Source organism: Corvus hawaiiensis, chromosome 5, assembly GCF_020740725.1.
Source record: "Corvus hawaiiensis isolate bCorHaw1 chromosome 5, bCorHaw1.pri.cur, whole genome shotgun sequence".
NCBI classification, from domain to species: Eukaryota; Metazoa; Chordata; class Aves; order Passeriformes; family Corvidae; genus Corvus; species Corvus hawaiiensis.
In genome coordinates, this window is record NC_063217.1 from 25,204,402 (window position 1) to 25,226,503 (window position 22,102).

The following is a 22,102-nucleotide window of genomic DNA, read 5'->3' on the forward strand; positions in this document are numbered from 1 at the left end:
ATTACATGTTACTATATCCTTTTCTAAATATTTTCCCAAATACGCCATCATCATAAATGCTCTAAAAATGTTTTAGTTAAAGAAAACCCACCCAGCATCTTACAAATCTATGAATTAGAGCTTTAGAATTGTGTCACAAGAAGTTTAAACAAGCACACAGAACACTGGTAACACCAACAGTTAACAATAAACATTAAAAACGAAGGTACATACACCTTGTCAGTGCAATAGAAGACAGCTGCTAATACAAACACTTTTTCAAGTAACTATTTTACAGATTAGAAAAGCAATAAATATGACATAAATGACCAATCTGAAATTCTTATTTTTCAACAGATGCATCTCTGTTTTGGTATTTCAAAACACATTAGGCAAAGTAATTTCAGTATCCTCCCTCCTCATTTTGTTTTCTGGCAAGAATGATTACCTTTGCACTTGAAAGAAAGCCCCACAAGAGGACAGTTTTAGGAGCAGACAAAAATAAAAAGATAAACTATGATAATAGAACTTGCTAATAAATAGTTTTCAAAGCACAAGTTACAAGAGAGAATCAATGAATATGCTTACAAGTAGAAAAACTACTTTGGGACTAAGTGACTAAAAATGACCAGAAATTGCTTTATTTTTATTGCTTTTAATTCATATGAAAGATGCTCTATTATTGACATTTTACTACTATATTGAATCAAGCCATGTTTCTGTACCTGCATAAGTTTTGTGTCATGTCCAGTATAGACAACTATCCCGTGAACCCACTGAGTATTTCTCAACTGAGCTCCTCGTAGAAGAATCTGATCAGATCCCAATGGCACAGTACTAGAAGTAAGAAATTTTACATTTTAAAACAAAACCAATCAATGTCAATGAATAAATGTAATCAGTAGTTGCTAAAGCTAATTTCTCAAAATTTACAGGATTAATACATTAGGAACCTAATTTTCTCAGTTAACTTTTTGGGAGTTTTGACAGAGAAAATTTGACAGATAAAAACCAGGCCAAAAATCTAACTTTGCAAAAATATTACTTACCACCTAATTTTTATTATGGACTACTAATTTCGATATGGTACTACTAACCAAGCATACTGAAACTAAAAATGTCTAATTCTCCTGTGATTTATGATTACCAAGTTTTTTCCTAAATGGTCTCTTACAAAATTGATTTTCAAAAGCAATTTTCAAATGAAGTAATTTTGTGAACTCTGAAGTTAGTCCACTCTTCTAGTGAAATAAACATCCTTATGAAAACACTTATTTAACATTCACAATAATATTTCATGCGGCTTCTTTAAACTGCAAAACCAGGTATATTTTGTTCCGTTATTCTTTTAAAACTGTGTGTAGTAAAGGAGCAACATACCCTCAAAAGACATTGGAAACATTTAATTGTCTTAAATTCAGACAGCTGTCTTTATACATATAATGTAGGTCGACTTTTTCTTAAAATACAAAAATATTAGATAATTATTACTCTTTCCCTTGGAAAAACATGCCCTGTTTTGGTACTTTTCTTCCTATAAATACCAGCTAGCAGTTCAGATGTGTCAAAAGTGCTCTAGTGTTTGGAATTTTTACCTAAGACTACTATCTCTACTTTTTTGAAAGCAACACATTATTAAGATCACAAATTAACTGATTTAGGACAGCAACTGTATCTCTGATATATAAAATATAAAGCATCTGAAAAAGCCATTATATTTAGTAACATTTTGGGTAACTCAAAGACTATAGTCAGTCTCAGTGAGTGAGATTCAGGCAATAATTTCTTCTGGACCATCATGTCCTCTCCTCTCACACAAACTTTTAAGATTCAAACACTGCAAGTAGAATTATTGCTCTTTTAAAATTAACAGTGGCAAACAGCTTCTTGGAATCAGTTCTGGAAGAAATTAGGAAAAAAAATTCTGAAAAATATTTGAGCGCTCTTCTATAAAAACCAAACTACTAACAAACACCATTCCACTGCAACTTGGTCCACTAAACTTTCTAGGAAACTAGCACAGAGCATACTGACTGTTTAAGGAATTCTTCTCCCCAGCAATTAAGTATACCTCAGCAACTGAAATCCTGAATGATATTGCCATGGAAAACAATTTCCAGGCACAGGCACTGCATCAAAAGAAGGTATTGGAAGAGAAAACTGAAATGTAAGACATATTTACTGATATATTTAGTAATACTTACTTGTTTTCTAAATCTGAACTGTGCTGCTCATGTATTTCAAATATGTTCATATCATGGCAAAACCAGGAGACTAAATGTCCTTTCAAGTATGAAAGAAACACCTGGGGTTGAATTACTCAGGAATCATTAAGAAGAACTCCTGTTGATATCAAAGGCCGCTTCTGCACTTGTATTTATTTGCACTCCTTGATCAGAACCGTTTTAAAACTTTAGAATCATTTATCAATACAACACAGACATTTCAGTCACAGAATGGATTCCCTATCATTCTAAGAATAAATAGATATTTTCAGTCTATTAACACTAACATGAATGTCACAGAAGATGAAAGAAAAAACTTTCTAGGCTATATGCTAGTCTCCCATAGATAAATTGGAAACTTTTTGAACTGTGGACCTCCTTTGGAATGCCAAAAGGTTCTGTCTCTTTTGCTGTTAAAGGAGAGGAAAGCAGAAGTCAAAATCTTCAACTCTAAACTCTTGTACTCCTTCAAGAGTCAGGTAAGTTCCAAGACTCTTTCTACAACTTCCTGATCTTTCTCTTCATTTTCCCTCTCTAAAACCTGTGGAGAATATGTAGCAAATTCCCTTCTATTGCAGAATCCACTGACTTTTTTTTCCATCAGGACAGTGGCTCTCAAATGGATAACATTCTTCAACTTGGACAGGACTTTATTCTGAAGAGTGTTTTACTGGGAAGACAATCACAAGAGAATAGGATTCCAGACACTGGGAGTTGTCTCCAGTAGAACTGGTACAGAGACTAACATGAGATGAGAACAGACAGCAAAGCACCCAGGGGCATGGAAAGCCCTGCCAGGTGTCATGTGACTAATTCTCAACATCATGATCACACTTCACTCTAATAAAGCAATGGTGCAATGACTTGACAGAGGCATCAAGTGTCTTATTTCCCAGCCTCAGCCTTCTTAAAGCTGATCCAACTCATCTGATTTCCCTTGTATTTTACATAAGTACTGACTCTCAACAACAGGCTTGGGTTGTTTTCAGTAAGGGATGTTCTCAATGGGGAAAGACGCTTTTAGAATACTTTCCTGGCAGAGCTGCCAAAGGTATATTAAGAACTAGTAATTTCTGAGACACATGTGAAAATATACACACCAGAATGTTTTTGTTAACAAGTATACTTCACTCTTATCCAAAATTTTAAGAATGTCTTCAGGAAAACACTTACTTTAAGTCTGGACAACTAGAATCTGATGGTGAGGGCACAATGCCCTCACCATTCTCTGAGCCACTGTCCAGTCACAGTTTCATATAAACCAGGCTAAAGAACTTTTCTCCTTTCTCTAGCTAAATATCTTCATGGACTAAAACCAAGCTGACATGCCTCTGTATACTCATCATCATAATAAAGAGCTGCACACTTTGGTCATATGGTTAGCTCACTCAAAGCTGAGGGTAGCAAGAAAACTTTTGCCTCTTTTAGTTCACAGATTTAGCCAAAAGGCAAAATAACTAATGGGTAATGGGTGTTCTGTCTTCTTGAATACTGGGTATCCAAAAGAAAAAAAAGAAAACCTTTTTTTTTTTTTTTTGAGTTGCTCTCCCATGAAAGGAAAAAGAAAAGACTGGAAAAGTCAATGAGATACAACATTTATGACACTCCAATGACTTATATTAAGTGAAAGAAGAGGGAGATATGTTTTCAGTATTCTCTATTGCTTTTGCAAATATGTAAAGATGGTAATGGATAAAGTGTAAATCACAACTGGACCTACATAATCTGGTAGGAAGGTCTAACGATCTGGACAAATAAGTATGAATTAGATGAATTTGCGCTCCCTCTAATATGGACAGAAAAAGAACATATCACTGATTTTTCAGGTTGAAGGAAGGCCAGGATCCAAAAAGAGTCACTTACCTGCAATTCTTTTTCACTGAAGGTAAATATTATATTAGAGCCACACTTTTGGAACTATCCTACTGCACAAGAACTACAGGCATAATATTCCAAAACAGAATTTCTCAAATAAAAAATTGCCTGACCAGCAGATGGCGTCTTCCTACACATTCTTCAGGCATGACAGCCATCAGAATATTCAATATATTTTAAATCAAATTTTTAAAATTAAATTATTAGATTAAAAAGGAAAGTATGTTTTTCCTTATAGCCAGGGAGGAAGAATGAATGTGTGGATCTGTTATAACTATTACCTTCAGAGAAGAATTACAGGTAAATGTTTTTCTCTTCTTAATGACAAGTACAGTGGAATTATAATACATCCACACTCTTGCGACTGAAAACTCCCGGAATGCATCTGTAAGAAACCAGTAAATAAAAAATGGAATATTAAGGGGAAAAAAAAAAGAGGTATTTAGTAATTAGTTAGTAGTATATGTATCAGTCTAAACCCACAAACATGAACAATATTGGATATGGAGAAAGAACTAAGAAATACTGTGAATCTTTGGGAATGAAGGATTCAAGAATTCTGGACCTAGCAATAAATCTTCTGGGAACCCACAGAGGACTCTGAATATCAGTATTTGGTAAGCATTTAAGTATTTTAGGAATTTTTTTAAGCAGTTGTACAAGCATGTGTATTGTAAGTGCACATTTTCTATTTTTAAAGGAACATACTTTCAGTACACTAAGGTATTAAACATCTTTCAGCTATGAAATTAGAAGAATTGGTGGTATATAGCAATGGACTCTGTTCCACTCCAGACTTAGACAAAGAGAAGAAAAGAACAATTAAAAAAAAACAGACAAGCAACCATTTCTATCCAGCTTCTGTAACAGATGACATGTTTAAGAATTGAGTTACTAGGCACATATTGCAGAACTGTCAGAATGTGATTAGCACTCTCTTCTATTATTAATACCTAATGCTTTCTGAAGGACAACTAGTAAAACAACTCGAGTTGTAGACGTTAGAAGTAAGGTTTTATGCCTCTATAGTTTTTCAAGAGTAAAGTCTAGCAGAGAATAAATAGAAAAAGATTTACTATTCATATTTTAACTTCAGTAGTTTAAGATCACATAGCTATCTACTGTTAGACTGAATCTCCCAAAATTTTGTTCCTTGTATTTACATACCCATGCCCATCCAGTCTGATGTTTCCAACAAAGTCATAGAGATGTCGGTTTGGGCTCTCACATTCAATTCTGCCAGAAAGTTGCATCAAGCTTTCTGTGTCCTTTATGTCTGATGTTAGTGGCAAACCCTGTAAACAAAATTCGTCATGAAATTAAGAAACACTATCCAATAAAAAAATCTATGAATTATGAAACTGATAGTGCAAGATGAGAAAACAATCATCCCAATGGGAGTAAAATGGGCCAGCTACACTTTACTGTCACAACTGAGTGCTACAGTGAAAAAAGTCACCTTGGCATCTGAAAATACCGTGACCAAGACAGGGTCATAATCCATCACAAAGCTCAGCAAGACTGTCCCTGCACAGCGACAGCGCACTCAGTCAAAATCTGCTATTCCCCACCTGAAGGACAATACTGGCCCCATCAGCTGCTTTCTGCAGGGCTTCTGCCTCATCATCTGCTCTCTACAAAGCCAATACCCAAACTACTTATGTTTCTACCTACTTTCCCAAAGGAAAAACCTGAAAATAAAGCACAAAGAATGACTGAGGAGTACCACTCATTGCTCCACTTTTATGATGCCAATAATCCATTTTTATTCAAACCACTAAAATTTCAGAGTCTTCTAAAATGTCCATTAATGTAATAAAATGTTTTTATAAGCAATAATAGACAAAAATAGTATCAGCAATATTCTCAAAAGTGAAATACCTACCTGTCGAATTTTTAAGTTTGTCTCACCATCTAAGTTAGATGTTTCAATGTAGCACATGGCCTGTGGTTCACTATTAAGAGAAAAAAAATCCAGAATTTAAAATTATAATGGCAAAATCCATAAACTTCCTGTAATCTTGTAATACTTATTTATGCAAGCAGGTTTGTCTTATCAAATCTTCAAACTAGAATAATTTACAGCCAAGTCTATAAAAATTAACAGTACATTTTCAGAGAAGTTTGCCAAAGCCTATTTTCTTAAATGAAAAATTGATAAAAGCACTGTATACAGCAAGTGTTTTATCTTTATGCATGAGATTATGATACAGACACAACTTAGTGCATCTGTAGTGCTTACTAGAGCAGGCATCAGGAGCTTAAGATACTAAAGTTTCCTTGCAAAAGGTTTTCTTATAAAAGAAGTCTAAATTATGGATAACATAATAAGGTTTTTGAAATATATCCTCCTTCTGCCATTTCAAAAGCTTTGTTAAACTAAAAGTTTTAAGTTCATGCAGAATATTACTACTTGAATGCTTCATCCATTTGACACACACTGAGAAATTACTAAATTACTCCAGTCATGTCCCTTTTTCTGGGCATAAGGACAGAACACCTACTACTTAGATTTAAGACAGAAAGAAGTTTTGATTTTGAAAAGGATCAAGTAAGTAATAAATCCCCTTAAAACATAAAAGAATAAAGGTTTACTCTCTACACGTTAAAGCTTCTAGTGTTTTCCTTCCTTCTAGCATGAAATTTGAGTGTCAAGTGTTTTTAAAATTTTCTTTATTAATGCAACAGTGGCTGCTGATAAGTGACAATTTTAGATTATTTGCAGGATAAGGTTAAGGAGGCAATTCTAACACAATTTTATGAAGTACAAGCATTAAAATGTGACAAATTATCATAAGGTGCTTTCAGGCTACTGTTTTATTCTTGGCAAACTTTTCTAAAAATATAAATAACTTTAATTTAGCCTGTTTGGATAGCAACACCTGTGTAAGATACTTTCACAATTCCAACATTTTTATTAGTTGACAATAAAAACCAAACAATATTTTTGTAAAGCACTTTTAAAACAAACTAAGGCAGCAAAGACATTTCAAGTGAGACACATGCTTAATTGCAACAACTGTAGCAGATTACCATGACCTCCAAAGTAAGTTACAGTTAGACCAAGGCAGGCCCATTGATTGGTTAGGGAAAAATAAAGTGTGGTAAGAGTACAGACAATAGCATAAAGCTGACATGTCTAACAAACATGCATTTTGTCACAATACACAAGAACAATGCTGCTTTTACCACCACATGCAGCAGAGATTGTGCAACATCCAAGTTTGTGCAGAGGGTCCTCTACCAGTCCTACCAATGTTAAACTATATTCTTTGCTGAAAATAGTGAGTTGGTAGAAACATGTATATTCATTCCTCTTAAACATATATTTTATTTAAACATATATTTACCCTGGTGTTTAACTGTGTTATTCAATGACCACTTGTTTGATAAAATTTCATGGCGGTAGCATAAAAACCAAGAGGAGTGAAACAACTTTAATTTCTTGGAGTGTTATTGTGTATTTACACTTTAATGATTTGTATCATTTTATCAACTGAACCCTTTCTAATTTTATAAGTATGTAGGTTTTGTTGAAGAAAGGTGAATAGCAAAGCAAAGATTATCAACATGGCAGTGTTATTCATATTTGGTATATGAGGACCCACATACACGTATGCTGTGCAACTACTTTATTCTAACCTTGATGACAGACTGATGAGATCAGCTGGGAGATGTTCCCCATTGGTCACTTTCACTACTTCCCCTACTGCCACCTACATATCCCAGTTTGAAATGATTAGAACAGAAAAATAAGTGACAGGGAAAAAAAAACAACAAACAAAACAAAACAAATGAACAAAGACAAAAAGACAGAATTGGAAATTATTATTCAAACAATACATGTTAATTAAAATGTCTGATGACAATTTTTTCAAAATCTATTTTAATCAGGTCAGAAAGAAAAGAGCTAGAACACTTTCATTTTTACTCAAGTCATTTATTTTACTGTAAGGCACAAACTTTAAGCTGCAGAACACACTGACATTTTACTGTAAACATGAAAACCTGTTACGCTTATTTCTCAACTGACCAAGTTTCTAGCCACTCCATATATCAATTAAAAAAGCCACAATAGATTTTCCACCAACTTTTCTGAAGAGCCAAGTAACAAGTACCTTTTCTATGTACACATGCTGAAAATTATTTTTTTCCAGTTTCATAAATTTCTGTGTACACTGAACTAGCAAGAACCATGCAGAATTAAATCTCAGAGGTTTGCATCCTTCCATCCTAAGAGATTATAGTTTCCCAAAATAGTTAAGATCCTCTTGTTCTCCAGAAACTGCTATTGCTGGTGAAAAGAACCCAGTATTATTAGTTTGAATTAAAACCAGGCCCACAGACTCTCATTGCTTTTGGAACCTAAAATGTAACTGGGCATCAGTGAACACCTGAAAGCAAAATTGATGAGAGTCTTCCTGAGGAACACATGGCCACATGGAGATGAGAGATGGAGGACAGCATATGCCAGTATGCAGGCAGAATTAGAGGTCATGTAGTAGTACAGGGTTCTCTCCAGGAAGGAAGGCTGAGACAGGATCCTAGTAGTGTAACTAGGGAAGAAGTTTTAGCTGGAAGAAATGCCTGAACTGGGCCTAGAAAAGCAATCACGATTCAAAGAGTCCACATTGCAAACTTGATCCTAGAAGAAAACCTGACAGGAAAATTCAGTGTAAGTAATGGTCAAAGTTGGACACACATAGTGTGTTCTAATAAGGGCACTAAAGAGGGGCTAAAGAAAGTGGAAACAGTCCTGACCAAGTCCAGTAGCAGCTAACTAGTATTTCCACTGTCAACTCATAACATAAGATTCCTTCAGGGGGTACAAGGATTGCAAAGTAGGCTTTTCAGGAAGTTGGTACTTTCCTGTGTGTAAACCACAACTGTGGTACAAGTGTCCTCCAAATTCGAAAGGGCAAAACCACAAAGACACCTAGGCATAGACTCAGATTTAGGGGATTACTCAGGAAGATTATGAAGAAGCTGCTCTGAGAGGACGTACTCTGTTCCACCTGCAAGACACTGTAGTTAGCATGACAGAAACTATTATCAGGCCAATAGAACAAGTGTCCTTGCTGCAAGGTATATTGCCTACAAAGATCTTGGTGGAGAAGCACCATTAAAATTTATAAATGCTTCTCAAAGTACAGACGTAAAAGGTTTACAGAGGACACTCGATACAAGCTAAGTTATGACTAACATTAGCACTGAAGACAGACTGTGGGGAAAATTTACAATATTACCTGGCAACTACTTTACACTTGATAATAATTTAATGGAAGTGTTTTAGAAACAGCTATACTTAATTTTGAGATAAAATGGAAGACAGAGAAACAGTGTTCTAGTCTATACCACAGTCTGTCAACAGAAACGTATAGAATCCTAACTTCATTAACTGTAGGCATGAGTGGATTAATTAACTTCAGTGGGCTCATAAAGGGTTTTTACCTAAATCATAGTCATACACATAACATTTCTGCTTGTGCCAGAAAAAAAATTACAGTACATTCACATTTAAATAATATTCATTGAAAAGGATTCTTAGAATATGTTGTCTGTTGACCTGATCAAATAGATGTTGAAAAACGTGCATCTTCCACTTAAGATGTGGATTTCTTAAATAAAACTGTCCAAGGAAATGATGATAAACAACCTTTGATTGTCCATGTAAAAAGGGTCACAGCATGACATGCTAACAATTAAGTCTTGCTTTCAGCTGATGAAATTATTCACAATATATGTATATTAGATAATAAAGTGAATGTTCAGACAGTGCTAATTTGATGATTCACATATTGTGTTCACTTTTTTCCTGATTCAATTATCAAACTGGAGACTATATAATTTAAAAACTATTTCTGTTCCCTGTAATATATCCATTTTGATTTACTTATGGGATGAAATTTGTTGGGTACATACCAAAAAGCCAACATGGTTAAATATGGCAGTTGAGGTCCAATTTTTAGACAGAGAATCAGCCATTTTTGTATTATATCCAGCAACAAAATAACATACTACATTTTTTCTTAGGGATAAATTGAATGCCAGTGTAATTCCAAAACTGCAATTGTCACAGTTTAAAAAAAAAAATTGCCTGAAATGATAAATGACCAAATGAACAAAAGACTACACTTCAGAACAGCAGCACTTTTGTTTATTCTTTATTTCCTTGGAGCAATCACAAATAAATAAATAAATGCAGGGTAGAGAAACCAGCCTCTACACTCTAAGCATCAGTGGGCATCTCTACCTTGATGAGAGCAGTACAGTGTCAGCAGGTATATACTCTTTGCCTTTTATTATAACTATATCTCCAACATCTACCTGAAAGAAAACTGGGAATTGGTTAATGGTCTCAAACAAAATGTATTATCCCCTTGTTTTAAGCACAGTAAATATTTACCTGCTGAAGTTGTTAGCAAAACTGTTAGAAACTCACACACTTAGAGAAGTTAGATTGTACAACTGGAGTTCCGTCAAAAGTTATTGTAATTCTTTGGAAATCTAATCTTTAATAAGCCTAATTAGCCAAATAAGCCTAATCTTTAATAGCCTTCTTCTCTATGCAGTTCTTTAATTTTGCTGGTTTTGTAAAATACTTTACTGAAAGACTGAAGTTAGTTAAAGAAGAAATTAATATCACCTAAGAGCATAGTTTTCTTGCATCACACTATATCCTTGCTTCTTCAAAGGTATAAGCCAGTCATCTAAACCTTGTCTCCAAATTACGGTGGGTCAAATTTTCTTCAAGTTTTCAGGTATGGAAACCACTAAAACTAAGTGACTAGATGGTAGCATAACATTTAGTTCTTGAAAGATACCTTTAAGACTCCCTTCCTAATCACTGCATAAAAGTCTTTAAAGTTCTCATGATTTAAAACAATGAAGTTCAACAAAACCACAAAGTAACTAGTTTCCATAAAGAAGTTTCTGCCTTGGCAAACCAAATAATACTAAGGAAGTGAGTCATTTTGCCACAGCCATCATATTATTCAGCTTATTCCCACTGAACTTAAAGTCCACCAGTTTGGACTCATGCCATCAAAACTGACTTGACTTCAAAGTATGTTTTCAGAGACAAATATCAACAAACAAAAAATAAAATACAAGAGATTATACATTTCCCATAATACCAGCTATTTTTTATCATTAACAATTACTTTGAGAAATAAAAAAAATATTAAATACACATTACCCTCTAAAAGTAACCAGTAAAGACACACACCTTTTCCCAGTGGACAATCTCCCATGCACCGTTTCGTAGTACTAAAAAAAAAGGAAAAAAAAAAAGAATTTTCCAGTCATACAATCTAACTGCACTTTACAGGTATGTGCTAGATTCCTTATGAAAAGCCATATAGAAACATCTCATTTACATAATATTTTACAGCATGCCTTGTTTCTGTGAATTCAGATCAAGCATTTCAAATATATAGCACATATTCTTTATAACAGTTTTTGTACCATTGAATCTTATTACAAAGTCAGTCAGAACCTTTTACAGGGCTTGAGAATCAAATAAATCTGATATAGATTTTCTGATAATGTATTTTCCAAAATAAATCAGTAACTGGAATAGAAAGTTGCAAAGTTAGAAAGTTATGAAATTATTGGGGGGGGGGGGGGTAGGCGAGAGGCATATATTCAAGGTTCATAAAAAGTGCCAGGAGGCTCAGAGTTTATCTATTCTGCTGTTACTGGCATATCAGAGAACTTTAGGATCACTACTGTCTCCTCCTCCACAAATATACTGAAAGTATCCCATGCTATTTAGAGTAGTATTTAGTATAGATTTTCCCTGGTAGTAGCAATTAATATTAATATAATTAATATTGCAACCACATTCCACTATTCTAGTTTTAAGTGTTACTATTATGATACAAAAAACATGCCTTGTTGCCAGTTAATTGCCTAGATTGTGTTTTCAGAGAATAATAAAGGTAACTTTTTTCTAGCCCCAGTTACTGAAGCTGGATGTGCAAAAAGAAAAAGAAAACATATTGCTATGTATCAATACTCAGATAACTTTAAGAGATTGTTCCCCTTCACTGTGTCTTCCAGCTTTCATGGCACCAACCAGATGAAAGAACTGATGAGAATTAAAAATACACCTTGCATCAATCCAGACAACTAAGTTTCACAAATAGTTACAGTACAATAACTGTCACTGGAGTTCTGCAGGTCTGAAATGTAAGTACGTCTCCAGATGTGGCCAGGGGCTTCGTATGAAGGGGCTTCTGGCTGTAGAGGGAAGGTCCCGTCCTGCCATCACCCCATGCCAAGGTGTGTGCCCTCGCTGCTTTATGCATGCTGCCTCCAGGGTTTGCTGCACCTTTTGATGAGCCAGTTTAACCCACTACATGGAAGGACACTATCATTTTTCCTTTCTGGATTTGTTTCTGGCTGGTTTAACTGGTTAAAATCAGCTCACAAACAGATGAGTCAGACTCACGAAAACATGCTGAGCCACCTGAAATCTCAAGAGTACTCTCACCCTAGCATGATCCGGTAAGCTTTTAAACACAATTAACATACACTAACATTCAGGTAAATCCATTTTCACACAAGAAAAAAAAGAAGTGGTGTTGCTATGCATCTTTTATGTAATGGTTAGAGAACTTGCACCATAAAGCCTTCTGCAGCCTGACTTTCGCATTTGTATCTCCCACTTTTCAGCTGTCTCTAACATAATTTCAAAAGCATGTTCCATCTGCCCTACAGAAGGCTACTTCACCACATTGCAGAAATGCAGATTTCATCCTGTCAGAACGTCTGATGGTGTCCTGCTGTGTTGTATAGGTATTCAGCCTGAGGCAACAAAAATCATCCCCAATGCAGCCTAATACATCCAAATCCTCTGCAAAAGCTTTTTTATAGTAATAGAAGTTTAGAAAGTTAGTTACCTAAGATTAACTGAGATACAGATCATCATTAAGGAACAGAAAGTTGAACAGGGACCCGTAGACAGGATCTACACATGCACATGTCATTTCACTAACAATTTTGTGTGTTTAAAGGGCAACCAAAGGTGTATATACAACATACTATGCACATCGCTGCTTTTCAGGGTCACAGAACTGCTGAACACATGAAAGTAAAGTAAGAGAGTGCCATACTGATCAAATCTAAGTTATTGATTTGACAATAGATTTTATTTGACAATACATTTAAAAATTGCTTAGTCAGGATGCTAGGATCAATGCTGCACTTATGTGAATCCTGCATTAGTTTAAGAAATGTGTTTCTCAGTGCTAGCAATATTTATCCTCATCACACATTTAACTTCCAAGATACTCTTCTGCATGCATGCAACATTCGGCAATCTTAGGAACAGTTACCAAAGACCCAGATGAGAGGTAACCAAGAAGAAGAGTCAGAGAAGAGAGTAAAACAAGCCTTTTATTAAAACTTTGTACAATTTAGACAAAAAGAAAAATTGAAAAGGCCTTTTAAGATTTCACTGCCACCAAAACTGTTTGTAATCTCAAAAGCTATGAGTGGCTGATGAAAGAATTTTGGATGTCGACACTAAACTTTCCTTTGTTTTTTATGTATCTGTTTCTCCAGGCCTGGCCTCTGGAGATTTCTATTTCCTGTGCTTTCAGTCAATAGTTTTGTCTCCCTATCCTAATCTCTCCATACCTGCTACTGAACAGTAGTTTCTACATGCTCAATAGTTTCCTAAGTTATCTTGCCCTCCAATCCCCCATAAATTTTACAGTTAAGATTTACATACAATTTATGTAGGCTTTAAAATTTATGTTTCCAGTATTTAGCAGTGCTACACAATTGTTTATCTTTAACCAATGACTACATTTCTCCCCAAAAAATTAAGGTTATTTTCATTATATATTTAAAAGGATTCCATGTAAGATTTGTCTCTGTGGTATTTTTCATACTTTCTGCAATCAAATTCACATGACACTCATTCCTCCTCCTGTTTATAAAAACAGGTCTATTTGCATCAAGAGAGGTCTACCTCAGAACAAATAACACGAAAAACTGAAGAGCAGCAAAGCAGGAGCCTAAACTCTTGACTTCCTACCTGATAAATGTGTTTAGGACATACTAATATCTCCCTCACTTTTTGAGCTAAAATAATCCTGATTTAATACTACTTTTCTTTATCAAAATCTATTAAAAAAATCACATGCCAGTGTTTTGGTTAGGGTACATTGGCTAAATATCTCATCACCTCTAATCAAACTGTTACATTGATTTCATGAAAAAAACCCAACAAATGAAACCCAAAAGAACTCCATTAGTCTTTATCCACAGTTTTGAACCAGCACAGGAAGAAAGTTCTATTTTTTGATGCTTCCTTCCTATTGCTGGCTGAAAAAAATTATATGTGTACTCAGAAATGCAGATTTTTAATTATAATGTAGGCCCATTAAATATACAGGTGATTATGATCTTTTAACAGTGACATCATCACCTGTGCTAAATGAGTAAATGTTCAAGTTTCTTAGGAACCTCAAAACCTTAATCTAGAACATACTCTATTTTGTGGGGCTAATGTCATTGCAAATTATTATTTCAACTGTTTACATTACAAACTTTGAAGTAATCTGAACATGCAATTTGCCACTCAACTACATGTCAGCAGTTCAAATTATATAACGACCATGTGCAAAAATGCAAACCCCCACAAAAAAGGTTAAAAAAATTTCCTACCTTGAGTTTGTTTCTTGTTCACCGCATTATCAGCTTTATGCCTTTTCTAAATTAAAAATGAAGAGTGGTTAGAAGATTTCTGTTGATAAGATAAAGCTTTCATACTTCTAATAAAAACCACCTCTATTAGCCCCTCCCTCTCATCTACTCAGTAAACCAACAAAATGTTTTAACAGGACTATTAATTACTTGGGTAGTTATGAACACCAGGAAAGTCACACCAAGTTCCAGGCTAATTGTGTTGTACTACAATATCCTGTCCTGTGGGCAATCTCTATCTAGACAAGTTCCTTATGTAAGGAACTGGTGCATTTCAGTACAACTTTGCCCTTTCCTGGAACTGGGAGATGATTCTACCAGAGCAAAGATCATGGAACAATTCTTCATCTAAGTGTCTCATACAGACATCTGAAGTCAGGCAATGACTGTGTAAACATGTGTTTACATGACTCCACTTCTACAAAGCTGCCTGCAGACTTCAACAACCCTAACAAACAGACAAAAAGTCGACAGTACATCCCTCCAAACAGGCCATGATGCCCCTCAGTTTTAATACAGCCGTGAGAAATCTTTCCACAGTAATCCTTTGATACAACTATTAACAACCAGCATTTTCAAGGTATGACCAAACTCAGATACGAAAAGCTTAGGAGAGTACTAGTTTAAACACACTATTTGGGACTCATGAACTCAGTTCTTCCTGAGCAGGAATATGTTTTAGAAAATTAATTTAAATAGAATTAAATGGTTAGGTACACTTTTTAAACAGACATTCAGATTTCATGCCTTTGTGATACAAACAAAATTAGAAGCCTTCTTGTAAAATGAAAGAAAAGTAAGTCAAGCTACTTGAGTGATTTATTGCCAATAAAATGTTGATATGATTCTGAGCTAGCAGCTCTTAAAAGGCCACCTTATAATTTTACAAAATTGACATATTATTTTTACCAGATTTTCACAGATTACCAGCAGATTCTCCTTTCAAAAAGATGGCTGACTGCACAGATAAATAACCCCTGCTCAAATGGAAAGCGTAACTTGACCAAAGCAATCTCTATTTGCCCACAGGGTGAATGTCCTCCATTTTGAAAAGGTTAATGTCCAGTGTTTTCTGAGGTATGATGGGTGAAAATCATTGAAAAAAACAGCTGACAATCTAGCATTGCATGTCACCAATCTTGCTAGCACTTTTAAGCATATATGGAAAACACATGCTGCTCATGAATAATATCTTCTGCTAATGTCTTTCTCTTATTGGTATTTCATTCCAGAAAAAGAAACATTTGGTTCTTGAGCTGAAAGTATTATTTTGATAAGTACATTTATTGATATCAATATACAAGGTTCCCATCCAAAAGCTTTAATATTAGATGAAGATTATCATTCCTGGAAATCCCAGGTATCTCACTGTGTAAAAAAACTGAGATATAATGAAAATTAACGGTTAAGGGAAAACACTTTGAATATTTTACTAGGCAGAAGGTGGTCAGCTTTCTCATCAAAAGCCAGTACAGCTGTACTGGTTTCAGGTATCTCTGTAGCATTTGGTAATGAGAACTTTATTTAGCTGATATATGCAAAACCCACTATACCTGATCCCTGTCTTTCTCCCCTGCCACACCAAATTGTACACTTCAAGTTACAAAGAGCAAATGGTAGAAATAAATAACAAAAGAAAAGTGACGAGATGAGATACTTTAAAAAGGACACTTTGTACAGTAGCAGCAGCCTCAGTTTTATATTTGCCTAGACTCTGACAGATGGTGTAAGTCCGTAAGCATTAACTGCAGAATGGTTAAAAATATCCGAAAGAACATGAATTGATATTACAGCTTTTTTTCAAAAGGGGTTTTGTTTATGTAAAGAGAAAGCAACAAAGGCATTTAAGGAGAAACTGACTGTAAGGCAGCAAAAACTGGAAACGCCAAATAGAAGAAAAATATTTAATAGAAACCTCATTGTGTCTTGCAGGACCACTCAACTCTGTGACCCAGGAGCTTCGTACAATCTAGGGGGCCTGTATCTTGCCTACCATCCATTGACTGAAGTAACTGAGAAGAAAGCTGAGTTGACTGTATCAGTAACGGCAGCATGTGATCAACCACCCTCCATTCCAAACCTCCTTTGCAGCTCAGCACTCTTCCTCTTGGCCACTTTCTGCATATACATTGTAATTCTGCTCAAACACCATAAATCTGATGTTCCCAGGGAGCTTACTATATGTGTGCAAGGAAAGACTACACTACCTGCAACCCTTTCCAAAACTCAAGAGAAGAGCCCACAAACAGGAACACTTTTCCTCTAGTGGACAAAAGGCACTCTGCTGTATCATGACATATCTAATGTCCTGTCCTTCTTATAACACAGCTGCAGAACTAAAATAGAACAAAAGCAGATGAAGAAATTCTCAGCATCTAGAGTGATTTGGTAAATGATTAAGATTAATTTAATTCCTTAGATACAAAAGACATAAATTAAAAGACTCAATTCTTTTAAGTAAGTTAGAGAGATAGGTTTCTGTCATATACTTTTAGTTAAAGAGAGGGCAGGAAGGTACTTGGAAAACCCCAACATCTTTTGTATGAAGTGAAACAGAGACTGAAATTCCTTTCTGTCCCCTTAAAATAAAATAAGTCAGAACGGACACTTCTGTGTTGACAATGTTGCAGCTCTTTTGAAGTCTTCTTTCAACACAAGAAGAAAGCAAAACAACCACTACCACAGACAGTGAAGGAAAGAGCCTAGGAAAGCCTGGCAGAGGTAGAGGCACCTGCCTAACAAGGACCAATTCGATTTGTGTTCCTGGCCATCAGGAGTCAGCAGATCACTAAGATATGAAATGCTAACAGTAAATTGCACTGGACTGGAGCAACAGGAAAAACTGAAAAGGCCTATTTCCCTTGCTGTCTACAAAACCATGAAAAGTCACAAGAGCGAAACGAAGGATTTTATGCATGTGACGTTAGAAATAAAGAGGTAAATCAAATGCTTGGACCTGGATTTGACAACTGGGAAACACTTTCATAACATTATAAATGAAAAATACGATAACTATTTACAAAACACTGTTATTAAATACTTACAATATCCTCTATTATCTCCTTCACCGCAGCTACAGCTAAAATAAATAAAAGAGGAACCAATGTTGTGTAGCGGCCTGTTGGTGACACATCTGGTATTTGCTATTAAAAAAAAAAGGAGAGAAAAATATTTTGCATTGCTGGTTGAAAACATTTTTAATACAAGAAACAGTACTCTCTGTGCAAATAAAGACAAGTGAATTCACTTTTTAGACATGGTGTTTATTATTTCCAAGAGAGGTTTATAGGCTTTAATTCAAAAGCAGCTGATAAAATTAAAGAACATTTGCATTTTAAGCAGTGTAGTGTTCAGTGGTACTTTTTCCAGAGGTTTTAGTGTTTGCAGAATATTCACCTTCCTTTTCTGTGTTTACAATTGAATTAAAATACATATTTATAAAATGTAGCTAAACTTTCCAGTTTAGATTTTTGTTAGAGTGTACACTAGTCCAAGGAATTTTTGCTTTTTTACAGTTTTAATCTCTTAAGAGATATTTTTAATCATATTAGATATTAATTGACAAATTTCAAATAGCTGCTTTCTGCCAGACTAATGTAAAAAACCCCATTTTTGCTAACCAGGTATGAGCACAGGTGACACAAGCAAACATGTACGTAAAGTAGATTGTGAGAAAATGCAGCTGCTTATGTGATATACATGGATGGTTATCCATAATTATCTTTATATTGATAGAATTCTTAATGGCAACACTGATAGTTGAAAAGATTGCTGCCTTAACAGACTTACTATGGGTAATGCAGTGCAATGACAATAACAGCTCTGCAAGAAAATGGTACATTAACTAGTGGTGCCTCAATGTGGTTAAAAGAGACCCTCAATTTATCATAAAATGTTTTGAAAAACAGCCAAGATTACTTATGAATTATATACATTTCTTTTTGCTACCACCACACCGTACTTCTGAAAGAAAAGAGGATGTTGTATGTACATATGCTATGTTTCTTGTAAGACTAATACAGATTTATCTTCCAGGTTACTGTAGATGTTTTTCAAGGAATTAAATGGAAATGAGGCAGAAAGTTCCTGTTCAGCAAGTGACTATATGCTGCCTACAGAGGAAAGGGATCCATCACTTCTCCAGCTATTCCCACCTTTTCATTCCTTCCTAATGTATGTCCAAATTCCCATTCCAACTGCATGTTATTTTGCAGGCAAAATCTGAAAGCAAAAGGGTCACCTGTACTCCAATTCCATTATTCTCTACTTCCTTCTCCTGACAATGCAGTCTCACTGATAGCCTGACATGCTAGCGGGCTTTAAAGTCCTAACACTCCACTTCCTTACACTTCTGAAACCTCGTATTCTGTGTCTCTAGCTTGAGGTGCACAGTGGCACCACAGGGAACACTGCTGGACCACTGGATTAACCTGAGATGCCAGACGGGGTTAGCAGGATATTTATTCAGAAGCCACAGGCTTCCAGGCAGAAAACCTGATGAAACCCTGAACTTTTTTACCCCCAGGAAACAGTGTAAGCTACTTATGCAGGTGTATCATAAGACTGTCCCAAGCACTTAAAGAAGAAGCAAAGAAATCAGAGTAAGGACAGAGGACTAAACTTCGACTTGCAAAAACATTTGAAGTGAGGAAGAAAAAAATACATATGGCAGTTTATGTGCCATTTTTCAGTAATTTTTGTTTGGTATGTCAACAATGGCCTCCACAACAGACAAATCAACACATTCTAAACAATGCATTTGAAATCGTGCAGAAAATGTGGTTTTATCAAATATGTCTGAAATGAAGAACTAGTCAATGGTAATTACAACTGCACCTGAACACAGTTCAATTTTTCATTTACATTAGCTAATGCATTGAAAGAATAGTATACAGAAACCCCACAACTTGCTTTATCAACTTGAGCTATCGCAAAATTAAAATATTCTGATAGATAGGCAAAATGTTATGTACTTCTTCAGAAAAGTTTCAGTAAGCTGGGTGAAGAATTTCACTTTACAAATATACCTAATGAAGCTACAGTGGCGATAGGAAAAAGACTGTGTGCTTCATTCCGAACCAGTACACTGATTAGCTGGTTTACAGGAAATAATTGTTGTAGTACTGGACTGCATAACTGGTTTTCTTTGTCCAGGCTCAATTTCAATCTTTATCTCTAAGAATAAATAATCACTTCCCCTCAGCTGCAATTCCTGTCCCTCAAAAGAACCTGCAGGAATAAAGTTCATAGACTTCAGGATTTTAAACAGTACCCTCTAGAAGAAATGCCAACTACAGGTAACAGTTTTCTGTATATGCCAGATATTTTTAAACAGAATTTTCTTTTCACAAGACTTTTTCACCCAACAGAATTTGAGCTATACTTAACCTGTTTTACAGAAAAATCTTTGTGTGCATGCTGTTATCTCCAAGGAGTAAAAAACCCACAAACCCAAGCATTTTATTAAAGATATGTCTACATGATACAGCTGTTCTGATAGGCCAGCTAGCTTGGAAAGAACAGTACAGAAACCTTAGTATCTCAGTATCTCTGTCTGTAATATAAATGCTCTCTTAGCGCATTTAAAATATTAGAATCTTAGTGTTGATCTTACCTGAAGCAATGCAATAAAAAGAAAAAATGCATTAGCAGCTCTTCTGAACTGGGAATAAAGGAACCTTGGCAGGAATGTGATTATGTTGTACTTTGCAGTGCTGAGAGGAAGAGACAAAAACACACGCTATTATTACAGCACTAAAAATTCTTCAAATGTATTCTTTCCATCTCAGTTATACAAGCTTTCAAATGAAACAGTTTGCTTTTTGATTTTAAACTGATAAATATTGGATATTAAGTGTGCTTCTGCTAGGCTGGAAGAAGAAAATATAATTTATCCTAGCAAAACAATCTCCGCTAAGCTATCATCACAAATGTTTGAACTCTCAGCTCTGTGTCAGCCTGTTACACCTGTTTAAGAACTGACCACCACCATCTAAGAGCCTAAAACAATCATGCCAAAACCTTTTAAGCAAAAGATTTTAAAGAATATTTAAACTTCTTTTTAAATCAGTCATATTTACTTTGACCTTGCACAAAATAGTCAATACAAGGGGCAATGAATGTGTCTTGCAAAAGACCTCAACACTGTCAAGTAACCAAGCAAAAGACAGAAAGGCAAGTTGTATACACCAAGAAACATCATAAAAAGTTTCTCAGGGTAATGGAAAATCCTGCCACATTATTCCCAATGTCTACAGAATTTCTGCACATTATCAAACGTACCTTCAGAAAACACACCTACTTGGGACAGAGGTATCTTTGCCATTCATTTCCTTTGAATTTTAACAACAGAACTGAGGATGTTATCAGATCTAAACACACATTACTTATGAGTATTTACTGTATGACTGAAAATTCATCAAAAACAAAGAAAGAACCACAGCATAAACCATCAGCAAAGTCCCTAAAGCCTGAACCTGAAATTGAAAACTAGTCTCATAGGCAACCACAGCATCTTTGTTACTGGCTGGCTGAAAAAGCCAAGTGTTTCTACAGCACAAACAATGCTGTGCTCAAGCACAGTACACCTGCATCAGCATTCAGCTACCACGAATAGGTTCAAAGATGAACTGAACTGAAACCTGAAGAACAAACCTGTCCTCTAGGGACATGCTGATGGTACAGCTGCTTTACAGCTGTACCTTCCCCACCCCATTCTTAAAAATTCAGAAGGTCAGATTTGTAACTGAAACAGCTTACTTGTCTCCTCAAGTGTCTAAGACTGTCATTGGTGGCCAGTGGAAACGACAGAATGGAATAAACTAAAGCTTTTCAATTTTGCTATTCATCATGCAGTGTTCTAGTGTTTTTGTTAATACCTGACATGGTTATTGCAGAATCTGGTTGGCTGGGGCTGATTGATGAATATAGTTCTCACTTCCTCTTGATCAGCTAGGGAAGTTTTCTCTGAAACATCCTCTGTCTTCTCATAGCCTGTAAAAACACAGCATGTTTTCTATATAAAGAGGTTTACTTACACAAAATTCAAGGCACTTCATGAGACAAAAGGGACATTTATTGTGAAAGTGAACCCAATGTATTTGCATTTCTCACAAGTCATGACCCCTGAAAAAACAAGAAAGTCTTTTTTATATAGTCAAGATGCTCAGTAAAAATCTACACTCCCCACAGACCATATTACCTTGCAAAGATCACTGAGAGCAGCCTAACAGTGAGACCTGCCAGTTCCCTCTGCACTCGTGATTGCATCTTATTCGATCCCACGGACTTTTGTTCTGCCAGTT

At 35.4% G+C, this 22,102-nt stretch overlaps 1 protein-coding gene across 5 annotated transcripts in view; it reads right to left on the reverse strand.

The window, feature by feature from the left end:
* ATP8A1 (ATPase phospholipid transporting 8A1) overlaps nucleotides 1–22,102 on the reverse strand; it is a 108,345-nt gene that overhangs the window by 78,609 nt on the left and 7,634 nt on the right. For 2 of the 5 annotated variants that reach the window (XM_048303454.1, XM_048303453.1), the window contains exons 2-10: nucleotides 21,677–21,791; nucleotides 20,413–20,512; nucleotides 17,843–17,941; nucleotides 14,760–14,805; nucleotides 11,308–11,348; nucleotides 10,333–10,406; nucleotides 5,965–6,034; nucleotides 5,247–5,374; nucleotides 705–816 (exon numbers count right to left, since the gene is read on the reverse strand). In XM_048303454.1, coding sequence (XP_048159411.1) covers nucleotides 705–816; nucleotides 5,247–5,374; nucleotides 5,965–6,034; nucleotides 10,333–10,406; nucleotides 11,308–11,348; nucleotides 14,760–14,805; nucleotides 17,843–17,941; nucleotides 20,413–20,512; nucleotides 21,677–21,791 — 785 coding nt within the window. Of the gene's footprint in view, nucleotides 1–704; nucleotides 817–5,246; nucleotides 5,375–5,964; nucleotides 6,035–7,721; nucleotides 7,796–10,332; nucleotides 10,407–11,307; nucleotides 11,349–14,759; nucleotides 14,806–17,842; nucleotides 17,942–20,412; nucleotides 20,513–21,676; nucleotides 21,792–22,102 lie in introns of those variants that run through there. The other 3 variants (XM_048303452.1, XM_048303455.1, XM_048303456.1) reach the window with 3 other exon arrangements.